The sequence below is a fragment of the Paramormyrops kingsleyae genome, chromosome 4 (assembly GCF_048594095.1).
Source record: "Paramormyrops kingsleyae isolate MSU_618 chromosome 4, PKINGS_0.4, whole genome shotgun sequence".
Lineage (NCBI taxonomy): Eukaryota > Metazoa > Chordata > Actinopteri > Osteoglossiformes > Mormyridae > Paramormyrops > Paramormyrops kingsleyae.
This window is the reverse complement of record NC_132800.1, coordinates 37771680-37790127: the sequence shown is the minus strand read 5'-3', so window position 1 is coordinate 37790127 and position 18448 is coordinate 37771680. Positions and strand designations below refer to the sequence as shown.

Sequence of the window (18448 nt, the reverse complement as noted above, 5' to 3'; positions counted from 1 at the left end):
TCAGCTCCCAGATGAGGTGAGGGCTCAGGTCAGCCGATGTTTTTATCATTCACACATTCGGAAACGGGCCTCCTGGGCTGCGGAGATGAGCGCTTTCACAGATCACAGCCCGGTTCCAGATCCAAGCTGAAGCAGCCTGCCCTTCAGTGCATCCTCCATATGTGCAGGTTTACTCTTACAGGTGGAAAGCCTGGTATAAGGGAACTGATCCGAACCCGTGACCCTCTGGCTTTCTGTCCAGGCTCTGGACCTGTTGCAGCACTGTGTGACACCCTCTAGACCCCAGTACCAAAGGGCAAGTGACGTGTGCACCATCTCTGAGTGACGTGTCACAGGTTAGTCCTGCACGGAAGATTTTGGGTGGCACTACGACATGCGGGCGTCTGTGACCTGGGTCACTTGTCCCTCGCTCGGATTCAGATTCCTTATTAGGCAGCTGGCTGCACGGTAATTAGACCGTTTACTGGGTGTTCTGCAGGAGCGGCGCATATCAGACTGGCTTTTATTCCTTGTTTTGATCCCGTCGCCTGCGTGTGACATGCAGCTGGTGTCGCTGAGAAAGACTGACACTTACAGAAAAATGCAAAACAATGCCAGTGTTATATCTGCCGAAGTCAGAATGGTGCTGGGTGTTGAAGTGAACACGAACACGAGTTTGTGTAGCTGCCACAACAGCTAGGTCAGCTTCTGCTCATCTATCCTCTGATGGGAAGGGGCTTTCAGTGCCGGATGTGCCATTGCATCCCCTGGTAGTGAGAGTTGGAGTGGCCCATACCAATGCTTCACTGGTGGTGGACCACCCAGTACTGCAGTATCAGTGTTTCGGTAACCAGACTTTCTAATCTAGTTCCAGTGTTGCAGTGGCAATGCACCAGACCAGCACTCCTGCTCCAGCCCGCAGTACAATATTTACACAATTATTTTTTCTTAGGCCGTCCAAGTTGTCCAAAGTGAGTTGTGTTAATAGGTTTTACATTTCAACCCAGTTTGTGACCCACTAAATGTGAGTCTTATTGCAGTGCGGAAGTGGATTTAATTTCTCTAGCCAGTGGTGGCTGAACTGATGAATCTTCATGGATGTTTCTGAGGATGTGTGGGGCAGCTTCTCGAGTGTTGGATGGCTTGGGGATGTAGGAGAGAATGTCTGGTGCTTGTAGCTGTCACCGTGACATTGCGGTGCTCGGCTCAGGCTGGTGTAGCTTGAGTTAGCTGGTATTTGTATCTGATGGTTCCCCTTTAGTTTTGCGGATGCAGGACATTGGTTGGTGCTGGATGTTTGTAAACATACAAGGCCCCTTCCGGTGGTGATTTCAGGTATTAAATAAGAAAAATGAGGAGGTCATGCTGGTCATCTTTTCGCCCTTCTAACTGTGAAGAAATGTCCCCCTTGTTTGTGTGAGGTCATCAGCACCCTAAAACCACAGATTGATAAAACTGATTCAGATCAAAGAGTCTAAACTTTGCAGTTGGACCTGCATTGGGTTCTTGTTTACTGTGACTCCCCCTCTCAGAAAATGCTCATATCGCTCCTGTCTTCGCTCCTCCCAGGAAGGAGGCAGAATGAGGTTGTTAGCGTTTTGCGTTTCCTGTCTGCTGATGATATGTCTCCCCGGCCTTTGAGACTCCTGCTTTCTGCCTGGATGTGTGCACATGTGGCATTGTATATTTTAATCCTGGTAAATATTTACATGGAAAATCAACCACTTTTGGCAGCGATGTGAGCAATTGTCTGTGTGTCCCATTCCACGCCCTGGCCTCGATAAATACGTGGTGGGGAAGCATTTACCAAACCATGGCTTTTCAGAGGAGGCCGGTGCTGCTTGTGCCACCCAAGGGCTGAGCTGACATGCTGATCTTCAGCTGGAGAGCTTCCCTTCTGGATCTGCTTGCTCAGCTGAAAATGTTGGTGTTCAGTGAGAGAGAGAGAGCCACGGGAGGCTTTTCCAAGGCCAGGTTGGAGAGAAGCAGGATGTTCCTGGAAGACAGAGCAGGAATATCATGGCCTGTGAAAACCTCCACAGCGTTTCCCAAAAGCCCCACATCCGAGGCAGTGCCGTGTCCGCTTTGTAGCCTTTCATTTCTCAAGCCCTTCGTAGAGGTTGAGAATAAATGCTGGTATATATTGTGCCCTAGCAGAAGGTAAATGGCCCCTGTTAGAGCTGTTAGAACTCTCCCTGTTCCTCAGCCCGGTGCTGGCAGTGCCTGGAGGCGGCCTCACGTCATCGCTGTTGGCTCAGTCTGCCCCTGCTTCCCAGGGCCAGCGGATCGTCCTGCATGACGCGAATGGAAAGGGACCATAGCGATGAATCACGTCTAGCCCACCCCAGCTCTGAGTGACAGATGACCTTCGATATGCCGGGATTGCCTCCCACACATGTGGTAATGGATTCGGGACGCTGACAGATAGATTGGGCCCTGCTTATATTAACTGAGGTGGTTGTTTAGACCTCCAGATGACACTGGACACTGAATAGGATCCGCATAGAAGGTCATGCCACTAGGCACATTCCTAACCCCCCCCCGCCACCCCCACCGAGGTTCTACCCACATGCCCGGGTGAAAAGATAGCTTATCCTGGGGTGGGGAGTAGGGGGCTGTTCCTTACATCTTCCACTTGGGTAAAGCTCATATCAGTGTGTGTGTGGGGGGGGGATGCTGAGCCAGTGTCCAGAGAAAATGGACCATAATTCTGGTTTATTAGTGCTTATTTTACTGCTAGATGTATCAATGAGCTTTGGGTCGGCACGCCACAGGGCCAGCACGTCCCCCACCCTGACCCTCGCCGCCGTCCTGTCAGCTGCTCCCTGCCCCCCCCCAGCACAATCCCGATAAAGATCTCACGCCTGGCATTCCCCAGCTGAGACACTGGTCCCAGAGCAGGAAGTGATTGTGGAATCTGCGCACTACAGTACTGTGCGCCAGGGTGTCGACACCCAATGTCATGCACCGTGGCCGGATGCCGCCGCTGCCCCCTGCTGGCTGGTTTCCATTCTGCTGCACCGGCACCGGGACATCGCCGAGGCTTCTGCTTTTTTTCCATGGCTGTTTGTCTGTTTCCATTTCCCTTTCGCTTCGTCAGGCCGCCAGGCTGGGCTGACTGGTGGAAAGTCACGGGTTTCTCACTGGTCTGCTTCCTACGGGTGTGTGCGCCTGTGCGCAGTTCCATCCTCTGAGCCAGATCGCTGACGTGGGACGAGATTAAGGGATTACGGGGGCCGATCGGGGGGGGGGTCCTGCTTTGCATCTGGCCCTGGGAGATTTTTTTTTTTACGTGCTCTCGATATCTAGTGCAGAATGTTGTGGGGGGGAGGTGGCTGTACTGCGCTCAGCGGCGAGTCTGAAGGCGAACGGGGTGTCAGCAAAAACGGGGGGGGGGGGGCTTCTGACTCATCAGAATAGCGTGAAGTGCTGCTGCAGCATGGGAGGGGGGTGCATCCTGGTCCAAGGTAGGTAAGGGTTACGTCCCACAGACTAGTATCCAGAGGCACAAATCCAGCCTCCTCTGTTCTGGGGCGTAAACGGCGATTTGCAGCCTTTTTCCTTTACGGTTCACCTCGAGCTTCACTCACTAATCAGCCGTGGACAGAAGCAGGTATTTTCACTCCACTTTGTACCACAGTAACAGATGGCGTGACACACGGGTTGCATGGTTTATCAGCTTTAGTGTTCGAGAGGCTGGTGATGTGCGGGGGGTCTGATTCCACGCTCCTCGCCGAATGACGGTTGGGCCACGCCGAGAGGCACCTCCGTCAGAGCCCCGTTATTCCTCCTCTGACGATTTCTGCTGGATCGGGCCAAACAGCTGTTGCTGTGAGCCCTGCTGAAGGATGGGGAGGTGAGGGGGTCTCTGTAATCCGTGATGTGATTCGGAGGCCGGGGCCGAGATGAGGGGCGCCCGAGGAGAATGAGGAAGTGCACGCTGGGGAATTCGCCTTCTGCAGAGCGGCCTCTCCTCCCAGAGTCGGCCCGCATCTGTCAGCACGGGACGTATTAAACAGGATTACTGAGGAGCGGCAGGATTTTCTGAACGCTCTTGGTGCCCTTATTTAATTTATTTCCTCCGGAGCTGAGTTGCTCTCTCCGGTCCCGGCACTCCAGCTGCCTTCTGGCCGCCTGGCAGGAATGTGCAGCGATGCCCAGAGGCCTTCAGCCTGTTATCGTTGTTTCCGTAGTAGCTGGTGAGCGAATCCCTGCTTAGAGGTCATCTGCTCACATTCTTTTTGCCATCGAGCTGTAGACTGACCCCTGCTGGCCTTTATTGTCTATCACCAGGTGCTTCTTGTCATATCCATGCATGCACCCACACATGTAAGTACGCATACGTGTATATAACACACATGCACATTTGGTTCTGATGGGTTGGGATGTGTCGTGTTTTTCACAGAGCTCTTGGCCTGGCTGTGTCTGGCCCGCATCTGGGCGGGATACCGAGGGAATCCATAACGTTGCACTTTCATGACCATCCAGAGGCTGGGCGGTCGGCCACGGTGCCAGCCGATCAAAGGTCCGTCTACGCGTTATAAGCCGTGGCCGTTTCGACCAGTTTCAAAAGCAGTCACAGTCGACGGGCGCTCGTCATGGGTGTAACTATAGCTACGGGAAGACTTGCCAAGCCTCCAGATGGAGCCGCCAGGCGGGATTTGGGGCTTGTGTGAAGGCTGTGGGCGGAATTCACTCCCCCCATCCGAGTTATTAGGCGATGAATCCCACCTCCTCTCCATTCCTGCTTTCTGCTTGTCTATGCTGTGGCCAGTTCCTCTCTATCATTTGAAGGAGAATGCAGATCTGTGGTGATCTGAACTGGGGCTCGACCTCTTGAGGATCCAGGTTAATGTGCCCCTGGTCCACAGATCAACTTTCCTATGAAGTGTCCTCTCAAATCTCACAGCCACGTGCCCCTAGGTCCTGCCCATGCAGGGATGGAAGCTCTGGTTTAAAGGAGGCTGTTTGGGCTTCAAGCGACCTGCTTGCCCTGGTTGAGCTGACACACAAAGACGCTGCAGGTTGTTGCTCGGTTCACGGCTTTTAGAAGATTCGAATTCGGGGTTTTCAGTTTGCTCAGGGAGGCTCTCCTCTCTCCTGCTGGCCATGCTCCCAGCCTGTTTAAACATCATTACACCTATTAGCTACAGCGCTAACATAACTCGCTATTCTCTGTCTGCTAACCAGACGGCCTGATGTGGAGGCTGAGCTGTTGGGTTTTATGCGTTCCTCAGAGGTAGCAGTATAGCGCTTCCTGTTTTTGTGGAGATCATTGAAGCTGCCAAAGCTGAGATATGCAGACCTCAGACAGCTGCCAGGAAGATAGTGTGAGTGACATTTGCAGTGGGGAAAGAAAATTTTAACATGTGCTGTGAGCTTTCTTTTGTGTGATAGGGGGGTGTCCATGATAAGCAGGGGATGTTTCAGTGCTTCCAGATGGGTGCGGACAGGAAAGGTGGAGTAATCCAGTAGAATGAGGGGTCAACGTTTCTCCTGCTGTCAATAACAGTGATTCCCCTTAGATGCTTGTGATCTCTTGGAGCAAGGTCCAGACTACTCTTTGTCAGTGTGCCTGATGGTCTTACCCTATCAGGTTCGTTGGCCAGTGTCATGTGAGTCGAGGCATCCTCCTTCTCAGTTAGCCAATGCAGACACGGGCTGTCATTTTTCATGCTTTGTGCCTCTTGTTGATACAGTTTTGTGATTCCCACCTCTGTGGATCAGAATTGTCTCATGAGCTTCTACCCACAATTCATCCACCCTGCGATTGAGTGACATCAAAGCCAATTAGCCTTGGAGAAGATAGCCAGCTGTATCTGGAGAAAGACCAGAAAACTTTACAGGGGAAATATTGGGCTGCTTAATTATACTGTGTATTGAATTAGTAGATAGTTCAGTGTTCTGGTAATGTTGTTTTGTTGGTACTTATCGCTGTCGTAAGGGAATACACGGGGTTTTTCAGCTCTGATTCTCTCTGGTGGGCTTCCATTCATGGTTTTCCAGGTCGTCACTGTGCTGTGTTAGTTTTTATGGAGTGCAGAACACCCCGTTGAGTTTGTGGCCACACTGTGTCCTCCCTGAAGGATTAACAGCCATCTTTAGAACCAGAGCGCCTCCAGTCCCCAGTAATGAGAGGATCCAACCTGTTATGTTTGACATTTATCTGTTTGTTCAAAGCTCTCCTTCGACGTTTCACTTCCTGCATTCTGTGGACTGCTTGTAAAACAGCAAATGGACACTCGGGGGGGTTAACTAACTCCCTAATGCTGCTGTGAAACGTGAGGCACCCGAGTCCACAATGAGGGGGCCGAAATCCTCAAACCTTTCTTTGACGCAGGGGTTTTGAGTCACTGCTCAAGAAGCATGCCCCTCATGTCAGTCCATTTTACTCCGAGAGCCAGCTGTCCCACTTGTTAAACGGTTTAAAGTTCACTGTCAGAAAGACCCCCTCTCCCCACAGCACATCTCAGCCTCCCATCCCAGACTGCGTTTCCTGCCATAGTAATGAGTCATGTGTTTCCTGGGATGCGCAGCTCCTGTTTGGCACAGTGCAGGTAGGCAGGATCGTCGGCTGTGGGTCGCAGCACCGGAGCAGCCTGTCAGTCTGCAGGGGATTGTGGGACTCCAGCACCTGGCCATCGCACCCCGGCATCGCCGCTTTGTAATGCTCAGTGGGAGTGCTGGACCAACGCGGGTGTCTGTACCTCACATTCTGCTATATCAGGCCGCACCCGAGCCTGTATTCACTGACACGCACTCACTCGTGTAGCACCATGAAAGACAAGGCGCCGCTGAAATTCTTCAGCTGTAATACCATACACTGAGAACAATGCACACATGCAATGCACATTTGGGCCAGCAGGGGTCGCATTCATGCACTCCTCCCTTTAAATCCCACCTCCTGACGACTGACCTGTCCAGTTACTCCGCTCATGCTGGTGCCACTTCCAGGACTGGCTGCTTAACTCTCATGCTGGGAAACTTTTCAGTCTTTGGTCTGAAGGAAAGAGGACAGAGTTGGCCGGTATCACAGTGAGCACTTGGAGCAGCTATCCTTTGTTATTGTGAGCCTTTCAAAGTAAAAGCATGGAAAGTGCTGGAAACGCCAGCTGGCAGAGCTGCTTATGTCCCTGAGAGGCAAGAATTGAGCTCCAAATAGTTTCCCCTGTCCTCATATTCACTCTGGTCTCTCTGTCCTGAGGGAGCCACCGTTCCAAGGAGAATGTTGGATAACCTGGAACCTGACTCAGAGAAAGTGTCCGTTCATGTCAGCATAACTGAAGCACTTTGTTCAGAGAGCAACATGGCAAAGAGGCCAATTCCATTGATTCAGATGGCCCAAGGCTTGGCAGACGCTTTCTCCTAGAGAGAGAACTAAAATGAGATCATTTGTATCTCCTCATCAGTATAGAAGTGTCTGAGTTTGGAAGCTCTGTTAGATACTGTAGATAGGTTCCCTGTTAGGCAGATATGTGTAGGTAATAAATGCAGGCATAGAATTAACCATCACTCATCGTCAGATCCTCCATTGTTTTATATTTGCCTGTCGGGAGACTATTGTCTATGGGACTATTTTTGAAGACAATTAAATGGTCAAAGCTGAGCCTGGGTTGAGTAGTGAAACTACTCCCATTTTTAGATCAGGTTTGCTGGACTTTTTTTAGCGATAAAACACAGATGCTCCAATGAAATGACTAAGGATAAGGGCTTCGGGTTAAGGTTAGGGTCTTTTTATTTCAGGGAGCACTTAGTGAGGGAAGTCTGCCAACAATAAAACAAAGGAGGAATAGTCTCCACACCATGTGTAAACATTTTGTATCTGACTAGCCATCCTCTTCACTGGGCTGGACTTTAGGAGATGGCATCATCTTATGATATCATTGCTTAGATCATAAACAGTGATGTCACCATCTTGGCCATTGATGCGATGATAGAGGTGCTGCCCAGGCTGGCAAAGGCGACGCCCTTGAGACCTGAGGACTGTACAATGTCAGGTCGCGTTTCAGCTCTTCTCCTTTTACCGTCTTTTACTGTGCCCAGATTCACGCCTGCAGAGCTGCTGGGACCATCACGTAACCAGGCTTTGTCGGGAACCTTGCGTGAGCAGAGTCTGTTGGCTCATACATCTTCCCAGGCCATGAAACTGTGAAAGGCGCATGGTTCTAGCAAGCCCTGAACGTTGGTCTGCACTGGCCGCTGTCCGCTGCATGTGCCGCTTCTGGAGACCTTCACGACCAGTACAGTGTGTCGGACTGGGGAGGGAGACGTGGCAGGAAGTCTGATATCGGCTGGGCTCTCGGTCCCAATCCGGAGCCAGTCTGCAGGGAGCCCCCATGGTGCACAGACACCAGCCAGGCATGTGACATCAGTGTGGCCTTGGGAAGGGAAATGCTGAATCTGCCCCCTGCTGGAAGCTGTCAGTCACAAACAGCCAGGGCAGGCTAGTGGCTAAGGAGTCAACCTTGTTGGGCTGCAGTGCCTGTGTGATGCAACTGATGTTCATGGTTCCCTGCACACTGTTCCCTGTGCTATTCACCTCTCTAATATCTGTGTGTCGGTATAAGAATTGGCCCAACAAATGATGCCTACAGTGTAATTGTGTAATTGTGCCCTTTCTTCTGGGGAATAATTAGCTCTAGTTGGTTCTGCACAATGAACGATCACCTGATCAGGGACCAAAAACTGAAGATAGTGCCCCCCTTTACAAAAATCCCTGTAGGAGTTTTACTTGCATAAAATGTTCTGAGGGCAGAAGGAAAAATGATTGGTTCAGAGAGATGACCAATCAGCTTGTGGAGGAGACAGGACCAAGACATCTTATTGGTTGGTCCCACCTCCTCTAGTTGCTTGGGCTCACTTCCTCTACAAGCTGATTGGTTATCTCTCTAAACCAATAATTTTTTCTTCGGCATACAGAACATTTTTGCTTAAGTAAAACTCCCATGAGCAAAAAACCCACCCAGACACAGAATGGGAATAGTGTATGCAGTCTAAGCCCTTTTCTCTGCTCTCTCTCTTCCTCAGGCTTTGGATCAGGACAGAACAGCGCTGCAGAAGGTCAAAAAGTCCGTCAAAGCCATATACAGCTCAGGCCAAGGTAAGAGCAGAGCTTATCTGTGTTGCTTTTTAAGTATTTTAGTTGACATACCTCCCACAGTAGCAGATTATGTGAACTGTTACCGTTGTTACCATTACAAGGGCAAAGATGAATACGTTTTCACTTTGGTTTAGGCTTGGGTCGGAGCTCAGCTGTTCCTTGTCTTCATAACTGTGCATAGACGTGTAGCTTTCACGCTGTGTCTGTTGAAGCTGTGGGCGTCACTTCATTTGAGGCCTTGTCATAATTTTAGAGCCTCCTGGGCTCTGCTCATTTTTAACATGATTTATGGGCCCTCCTGCAAAGAAGTGCTGCATTTCTGCATCTGCTCTGCTTAGAGGAGGACCTGCCCTCTCACTCAGTCAAATCTGCCATGTAATTGTGATTAATGGTATGTTTCTTCTCCTGCTTATTCAGGGGTCAGATTTTACAATGAATCCCTTTGCTATAATGGGATTTGTTTATATTTAAATACTATACACTATATATTTTTCCAGATGTTTAATACTGATTGCCAGAGGATTATTTACTCATCGATATTGCATAGTTAACTTCGTTAGATTTTGGAAACGACTCTGTGGCCGCTGTGAAATGTGAGCCCCCTGCTGGATAGTACAGGCAGTAAACATTTTACGTTTTTTCCCCTTTAAGAAGACGGATTACCTAATAATGTCACAGTGCCAGCAGAATCAGGCACACAAATGCTGCAGAATTAAACCCAGATGAGAGTGGAGAGCGGTGGAGGCGTGGCCTCTTAGTCACATGACCTGCTGAGGGACTCTGCTGCTCTGGCTTTATATCACTGGTAAACACGCTTCTGCACAGAGCCCCCCCCCCCATCCTCTGCCCCTCTCACTCTGTTTAATCATCCCGCTTCCTTTTTGATGGGTTTTCATCAGGTTTTCATTTGAAAAGGGCTGAAAATCAGCATGCTGGACAGAGTTAGCTGTGATCTATTACATGAATAGTCGTGGTTTAAAATACCGCAGCTGAAGCCGCACGAAAAGCAGGAGTGTCTGTGTGTTGTGTAACTATGGGTACGCTGTCTGTTTGCTCATACAGGAACAGAGGGTGTTTTTATTATTCTCGGGTTTTCGGGATGGATGATTCAGCAATGACACGCAAGGAAAGCCTGAGCAGGCCTCAGATAGCGTCACTGAATCGCTGTTGGATAAGGGCACCTTATCCTGCTTAATAGTATGCTGTGAGCATGCTCGCTTCCCTATTTTTATTCTGCTGGGCTGGCTGCTGAGGGCAGACTTATTGAAACCGTGTGGAGTTGCGCTTCTGGACTGGGTTGGATTCGTGCTCTCGAACCCGGGAGCTCCTTGAGTGTCATTCTGGAGTGTCAAAGCCGCACACTCATTCTTTTATTTTATTTATTTATTTTTTAATTTGCATTTTGTACCCAGATCATGTCCAGAATGAGGAAAACTACGCCCAGGCCCTTGACAAATTCGGCAGCAACTTCATCAGCCGGGACAACCCTGACCTGGGCACAGCTTTCGTCAAGTTCTCCACGCTCACCAAGGAACTGTCAGCGCTTCTCAAGAACCTAGTGAGAGGCCTCTGTCAGTCGCCAGTATCGGCACCCCTGGCATCCTCTGATTGGTTTCCGGGGGCCCACACGGCACCCCCCGGCCTCCTCTGATTGGTTTCCGGGGACCCTCACAGCATCCCCCGGCCTGCTCTGATTGGTTTTCAGGGCCCCTCACAGCATCCCCCGGCCTGCTCTGATTGGCTTTTGGAAACTCTCAGCACACACTCTACTTAGTGTGCTGTCAGTCTGTGTGAACATGTCTGACAGAGTAAAGGTTAGGGTAGCTGTCAGGGTCAGCTGAGCAGAGCTCCGCCTCTAACGGCCAGGCATGACCTCGATAGGCATGACCGCGAATTGGCCACATCTCCCAGCTTCTCCGGCAGCTTCTCCAGGCTGTGAACTGTAACCGTAACTCTTATATTAATAGTATCTCTGATTATGTTACCCCTAAGGATCTTGGGTAAAACAGATGATCAGCAGCTGTGTGATCTAGACTCTACACTGTGTGATCATCCTATCCTGTTTATTTTTGTTACTCAGTAAATCTGTATCTTAGTCTCAAGCAAACAATCTATCCAGGTTAAAGCTTGATATACCTGATGTACGTAACTCCCTGGCACATGCTCACGCTCCCCCTTAATTGATACCTCTCTCAGAGTGTGGTTCTTATGGCAAACGGGGTGACCGCTATACAGCCCCCTGAAGTAACAGGCAGATGATTGGGCCAAAACATCTAGGAGGCTGTTTTATGAGTTAGGCGTAGTGGCAGAGCATCACCAGCTGTAGGGTATATGGGAGGCGCAGCCTGTCCATCTCATTACAATGACATTTCATTCATGAAGCCATGACATCATCATGCATTTGTCTGGAGAAGCCGATATGACCAACAGAGATCCGGTTCCTGATGGCATCGTGTCCCACTTGGTTCATATCCTCACCCCAGAATGTGTGTCTCTATTTGGCTGACTCCTCTTCCTCTTCCTCTTCCTCCTTCCTCTGTAGCTCCAGAGTCTCAGCCACAATGTCATCTTCACCCTGGACTCTCTGCTCAAGGGAGACCTTAAGGGGGTCAAAGGGGTAAGATATAGCCCCGCCTCTTCACAGTTCTGATTGGTGCAGCCTGTCTCCCTCACCTCTCTCCACAAACAAGGCAATCAGATTACCGGTCACGTCAGCATTGTCGTTCTCGTGCAGCTTTTTACTCAAATGTCTGTTGTGACAGAAAACAATTGGCTTCTGCTATAGTTAGTGTATTTGAGCCCCCCCCCCCCCCGATAAGCCACATGCTTCATCTAGCCAGGTGTTGTGTTTCCTCACACTGAGGATGCAGACCCAGCAGGTAAAGCTGCATTGCTACCATCAGTCCAGCATCTCTGGCCGCGAAAGCAGTCAGATGACCTTAAAAAATCTAAAGTTCTGTAAATGTTGCCAAAAAGTGTCCTGGGATTCTTAGCTCTGTGGTGCTTAGAATCGTCAAGAATAACCCGTGAATGAAATGGATGCCTGACATACCTAGTGTGAAATTCTGCCAGATAATGTCAGTACAAATCTCAAAGTTGTGCTGTAGTTGTCAGGTTTTCAGCGTTCCTGTCATACTCATATGTTTTAGTTTTATTGTTTTATATATACAGCCTGAGATCTGGGTTGTGATTCTCTGTATTTCATCTGTTTCTTTTTTCCTCCCCTCAGGATTTAAAAAAGCCCTTCGACAAGGCATGGAAAGATTACGAGGCCAAGTTGTAAGTCAGATGGATGCGTGTGCATGTGTGTGGCCGTGGCATTCTGCGTGTTATGCTGACCTAAGCAGAAGTCACCTGTAAAATAATCTGGCAGGATGTCAAATTTATATTCAGAATCAAGCTATGTACATTAGACAAAGTGAGGATACGTTTTAGTTTCACCGTGCGTTTGATGTTGAATAGTGTGGGAACCCTTGCAGTGATGAATAATGCAAACGCCGTTATTCTTTCAAGAGAAACTCTGTATGGCAGATGATAAGCTGCCTGTAAGTCTGTTTGTGAATGTAAGATTAACATTCGTCGGTTTTTCTGTGGCGTCACTTTCTGTGGAAATGTCTGTTTTGCAAGATTCAAAACATCTGTCCCCATTCTGCGATCATTATCTTCATTATCCACCACCACCAATTGTCCGTGTAGGAGCTGAACTTTGGAGCAGAACTGGCATTGTCTGTGATAAAGGCAATTAATTGGGTCTGTAGTTCTCTTTCAGAAGCGGAAGATGAACATTAAGTAATGAAATGGCTGTTTTCTTTATCTGAAGGAGATTTCCCGGGGGGGGGGGGGGGGGGTATGTAACGCATGTGGCTTTGCTGCTCGGCCCAGTCGCGGTCCCGGCCTGATGCCGCTTCCCTTCTGTGCCTCAGCACCAAGATCGAGAAGGAGAAGCGGGAACACGCCAAGCAGCATGGCATGATCCGCACGGAGATCACCGGGGCCGAGATCGCCGAGGAGATGGAGAAGGAGCGCCGGCTCTTCCAACTGCAGATGTGTGAGGTCAGCGGGGTCAGGGGTCCAAGGTCGTAGAGGGGGGGAGAGCGCTAATCGGCTGAATGAAGGATGAACACTGTGTGTATGATGAGGACCACGGCAGTGCTGATTGGTATGTAGGGTAGTCTGTGTAGGGTTTGTGTGGCCTCAAAGACGACTTTTGACTAGGTGTTGAAAACTTGACTGAATGGCTTTTCTTTGAGAAGGTATGAAAGATGGAGTGCATTACTCCGAGAAGTACTTCTTTGTGGGCAGGGAGTGGTTAAAGGCAGTTGCTTACAGTTGCTTGGACATGAAGGTGCAAAAACCTTTGCTGGCCTTGATCTTCTGACTCCCTTTCAGGCTGGGTCAGTCAGGGTGCGGCACCTACCCCACTCCTGGGGAAAACGCTGACTGAGCTCAGAATGGTATAGCCACCCCCCCATATCCCCTTGGGCCAGTTTTTTAGCAGATGTTCTTTTTCATGGTCAAGTCCGTGTTTGTTTCCTCAGATTATACAGTGCAGAGACAGGGAACACCCCAGAGGGCCACCTGCCCATATGTTATTTTTATGTGTGTTTGGTGGAGGTCGAAAGTCACAACCCCTGGTGGGCCACAGAGACCAATGTTGATGTAACACGTCCTGTCACAGAAGGCTGCTATAATAGACTGTTTGTTTAGCTTTTTGTTAGGGCTTCAGTGTTCATGGGTAAGATGGCCTCATCTTACTCATCTTGGGAAATTCTTCAGTTCTTTGTCCCTGATAGACTCCAGTCAGAAGAGGGTGCCATATTTACAGTGGGTTCCCGGCTTCGCTTTACATCCTTTGCTCCAGCTCTCTACTGTATTTGCCTGTCTCTGCTCACCATATAACCAGATTATAATGGGAATCTATGAGGCAGGGAGGCCAGGAAGGCGACGGCTCACACAGACACTCGCGATCCATCTTCCCCTCTTCCGTACCGCAGAGACACATGAGCTGCTGTCGGATTTGAGATAAACCTGAACTGCATGCAGTGGAAATACTTTGCTAGTGATTTTATAAATACCGTGAAGTAGAAATCGGATTAGCTGGATGTTGTATTCATTTGTTTGCCTGGCATCTTATTTATTTAGACATTTGAGGCCATATTTGGCTGCACGCGATCTAGGACAGAACGTGGCGTCTTATAGCTTATCACAGCTCACACTGAACCGAACAAAGAAAATACATACAGTATTTATCTTTGGTCCTCAGCAAAGCAGCTGCTTGGGTTGTTGAATTAACTCGATCGCAGTTCAGGTATTTTTCTCCGCAGTGACTTCCAGTCTCCAAATCTGTAGCTTCCATCTCTGTGCCAGTTGGACTATGTCAGTTATTGTTACTTATTTTTCATCGCACAGTACCTCATCAAAGTGAATGAGATCAAGACCAAGAAGGGGGTGGACCTTCTGCAGAACCTGATCAAGTATTACCATGCACAGTGCAAGTGAGTGATGCCAGGACCTGCCACGGTGTGCAAAAGACCTTCGAGGGATTGTTCCATGTCCTTCTCCTTGGTCCAGATGTTTTATGCAGCTGTGTCAAACTCCAAGTCATTGTCAAAGTGTTATACGTGATTGTTTTCAGGCTCTTTAGCAATACCACGATACCAAGCAGAATAAGCGGGCGTTTGTTTGAAAAATATTGTAAGGATGATATGCAGAATATGCTGAAGGTGACGATGAGGGGGGAAGTTGTGAGCTGGATGAAGTGAGGAGCTTGGCAGGTGTGAATCTCTGAGCATAACGACCCAAAGGCTCGAAGAAGTCAGGCAGGAGAAGAACCTCAGAGCCTATCTTCTTAAAATAGATACGGTAGGAGAGGCACCATAGAGCAGTCTGTTTTGAGGTTTTCCAATGATAGACCACATTATACTTTATTGCACAGGATGAACAGATATGAGGCAGAATGAGAGTTGCAGGCCACACTGGCCAGATCCTGCTGCGAGATAAATCACAGTGCTGTTTCCTGTACATGTTTGTTCTTGCAGCGTATTTCTAATAGATTGGTTTCTCCTGTAGCTTCTTTCAGGATGGCCTGAAAACAGCAGACAAGCTAAAGCAGTACATCGAGAAGCTCGCTGCAGACCTTTATAACGTGAGTAGCTCATGCTTATTATTTTGGCTTCTCAGCGGTGATTCAGTAAATTATTGGTAAAGAACTGTCGTAAGCAGCCATGTGAGCTGTATGGCGGTCTCCCGACAGATAAAGCAGACACAGGATGAGGAGAAGAAGCAGCTCACCGCCCTGCGGGACCTCATCAAGTCCTCCCTGCAGCTGGACCAAAAGGAGGTAGGCTAGCTGTTGGGGTGCATCACGGCTCAGTTGTAGGACCGTCCTCAGTTTTCGGACCATGGTAGGGGGACCTGGGGGCTGTTCTGTCTGGCTGTCTGGAAATTTAATTTGATTGGCATTCCTGGTCTTGCATTAATAACAGCGCGTCCTTAATGCACACCGTTAAACATGTAAAGTCTGTTTTTGACTAGTCAGTTTATTAAAATGAAGAATTGACTTTTTTTATCGTGGCCCCTCTATTGGCCAAGTAGCACAAAAGCTACTGATTTGACCTCTTTGGACCTTTCAACCTGTAGCATGATTGTCTCTACTTTTCAGTGGTTTGGGATATACAGGTGCTCCTTTACATTCTGATCAATCCATCGTAAGTGGAAAATATTGTCGAATATGGATATGATATATGATAATCAAATACCTACTGTCACTGAAAGTTACAGTAAGATAATAAATAATTGCTGTAACTGACTAAATATCAATACTTGAAACATAAATAAATGAATACAGTTTTATTTGGTTAAGTACAGAAAAAAACAGTACAATATGTTAAACACTGTATTAGATGTTTGTACCCACGATTGCTACTGAGACTGGAAGTGTGGCTGCGTGGATGCTGCCATTGCCCAGCATCAGTAGACAGTATCGTACGGCATATGACTAGCCCAGGAACGGGTTTCAGAGTTCACTACTGAATGTGCATCGCTATCGCACAAAAAGTCGAAATATCGTAAGCGGAACCATCATAAAGCGAGTAGCATCTGTGCGTAAGTCTTATCAGATTCTCTCTGCTCCATAGTATAACCGGCTCCGTAAAGCCAGCAGAAACCCGTATGACTTGTTTCAACCATAAACCCCATTTATACCCCTGAGTGCTGCTAGCTGTGATGCCCCTGAGGCGGTCAGCCGCAAAGCGCTGGAGGTATCTCCTCTCCTGTCAGGGAGCGGCCAGTGCTGTACCATGCTGGTAGCTGTGATGCCCCTGAGGCGGTCAGCCGCAAAGCGCTGGAGGTATCTCCTCTCCTGTCGGGGAGCGGCCAGTGCTGTACCATGCTGGTAGCCAGTGTGAAGTAGGGCCTTGCTGGTGACCAGTGTTGTGCCACACTGACCGCTCAGTCTAATGTCAGTAATTATGTAGCCCCCCCCCCCCCCCCAAAAAGACCTCTCTCTCTTTCTGTCAACGGGACCTGCTGTGCCAGCTGAGTCCCAGGGCCACGCCCTGACCTCCACCAGAAGCCCCTGGGTCACATCGCCACCATCTTCACATTGGCGTTTCTCCTGACAGTTTCCGCCACTGAAGGGCTGCAGAGCTTTTCTGTACATCAGCACCGCCTAGCTCATAGTTGGACATGTAGTGCTGATGTACCAGACTGCTTTCAACTGAAGAAACCATGAAATACTCATTGAGATATCGCAGCTCAGTCCACGCCTGTGATGAATTGATGACACAAAACTCCTGTGTCGCATAACAGTCAAGGATAATATTTGGGCAAGTTATTATACTGTATAAGTGGGATACAAAAAAAAAAATCTACAGAAATCTACATCCTTCTGCCCACCTGGGAATGTGCACAAATGCTGCACTCTCATAGGCTGCCGCTGGGCCACATGTCATTGTCTGAGGCAAGAGCTTCCCACTGGCAACCCCTCCCGGCTCACCCTACAAACCAGCATGGGGGCACGTTTGATGTGGGAAGGCAGATGTGTTGCTCATGGCAGTTTGTGAAGAGTGCTAAGCTACTGCTGTGCACAATTATTTTTTAAAGACGTACAATGAGATTAGTTCTACACGAGAACTCAAGCTGGATATGTATTTATTGGTGTGCAAACGCGCAAATTAATCCGTTTTTTTTCACAAAATGGCCATAAACCACATCTCCTTGCTTTGAATCAACATAAAAGGTGCAGGTGAAGTTACTGGAGTTAAATGAAATGCCTTCAACTGTCCAGATGACTCCAGTGGAGCGAAGATGATTCTAGAACAGTTTTTTTTTTTTTTACTTCAATATCCTATCCTGCAGTCTTCTTCAAGGTTCCACTGATTTTTCACTTTAATATCCAATCCTGTAGTTCCCTTTAAGGTTCTACAGATTTTTTTTCACCTTTATACTCACTGAGCGAATTCGACTTCTAAATGCTGCACCTGGCTGAATGTGTGACCGACATGTGCGTCTAACATAAAGTGCGTGGAATGGCCGCTGTGTGATCCTCCGTGCGTTTCTGTTGCTTGCTGTGTGATCTGCTATGAAGACCTGCTTTTATGTGCTTTTGACACTCTGCCTTTCTCTCCCCCTGCCTTTCCTCCATGAAGTCTAGGAGAGTAAGTCCCATACCTGACTTGCATTCTTTGTGTGTTCTGAGTCTGTGTGGTGGAAGCTGAGCCAGCTGGGTATGCAGTGAATGTCCTGTAGGCTCACGCGCAGCATTCTGTCCTGTAGGCTCGCGCGCAGCATTCTGTCCTATAGGCTCATGCGCAGCATTCTGTCCTGTAGGCTCGCGCGCAGCATTCTGTCCTGTAGGCTCGCGCGCAGCATTCTGCATTCTTTTAGGCTCACACGCAGCATTCTGCATGCTTTTAGGCTCACACGCAGCATTCTGCATGCTTTTAGGCTCACACGCAGCATTCTGCATGCTTTTAGGCTCGCACGCAGCATTCTGCATGCTTTTAGGCTCGCGCGCAGCATTCTGCATGCTTTTAGGCTCGCGCGCAGCATTCTGTCCTGTAGGCTCGCGCGTAGCATTCTGTCCTGTAGGCTCACGCGCAGCATTCTTCATGTGTGTGCACAGGAGCACCGTGAGAATGTCGTACCATAGCTGGTTTATGTTGGCATCGAACTCCTTGAAAGAGACGGATGTATATTGGAGGTGGATTTGAGGGTGTTCAGCTGCAGAATTTGACTCTTTGATAAGTGAGGCCATCTCAGAGTCAGAATGGTAGTTATTTCTGCAAATGTCGGTTGGGTGTATCTTTGAGGATTTCAGTATCATAAAAATAGCCTGATATGAGGCTCTTATGAGGTTCATAATTATCT

General features: G+C 48.9%; 1 protein-coding gene across 4 annotated transcripts in view; it reads left to right on the top strand.

Annotated features, from left to right (window-relative positions):
* The window catches only part of LOC111846206 (arf-GAP with SH3 domain, ANK repeat and PH domain-containing protein 1-like), a 48256-nt gene that overhangs the window by 13853 nt on the left and 15955 nt on the right, over positions 1-18448 (top strand). For all 4 annotated transcript variants that reach the window (XM_072711279.1, XM_072711277.1, XM_072711278.1 and 1 more), the window contains exons 2-9: positions 9007-9079; positions 10492-10637; positions 11622-11696; positions 12309-12358; positions 13003-13132; positions 14489-14574; positions 15149-15224; positions 15333-15419. In XM_072711279.1, coding sequence (XP_072567380.1) covers positions 9007-9079; positions 10492-10637; positions 11622-11696; positions 12309-12358; positions 13003-13132; positions 14489-14574; positions 15149-15224; positions 15333-15419 — 723 coding nt within the window. The remainder of the gene's footprint in view (positions 1-9006; positions 9080-10491; positions 10638-11621; positions 11697-12308; positions 12359-13002; positions 13133-14488; positions 14575-15148; positions 15225-15332; positions 15420-18448) is intronic.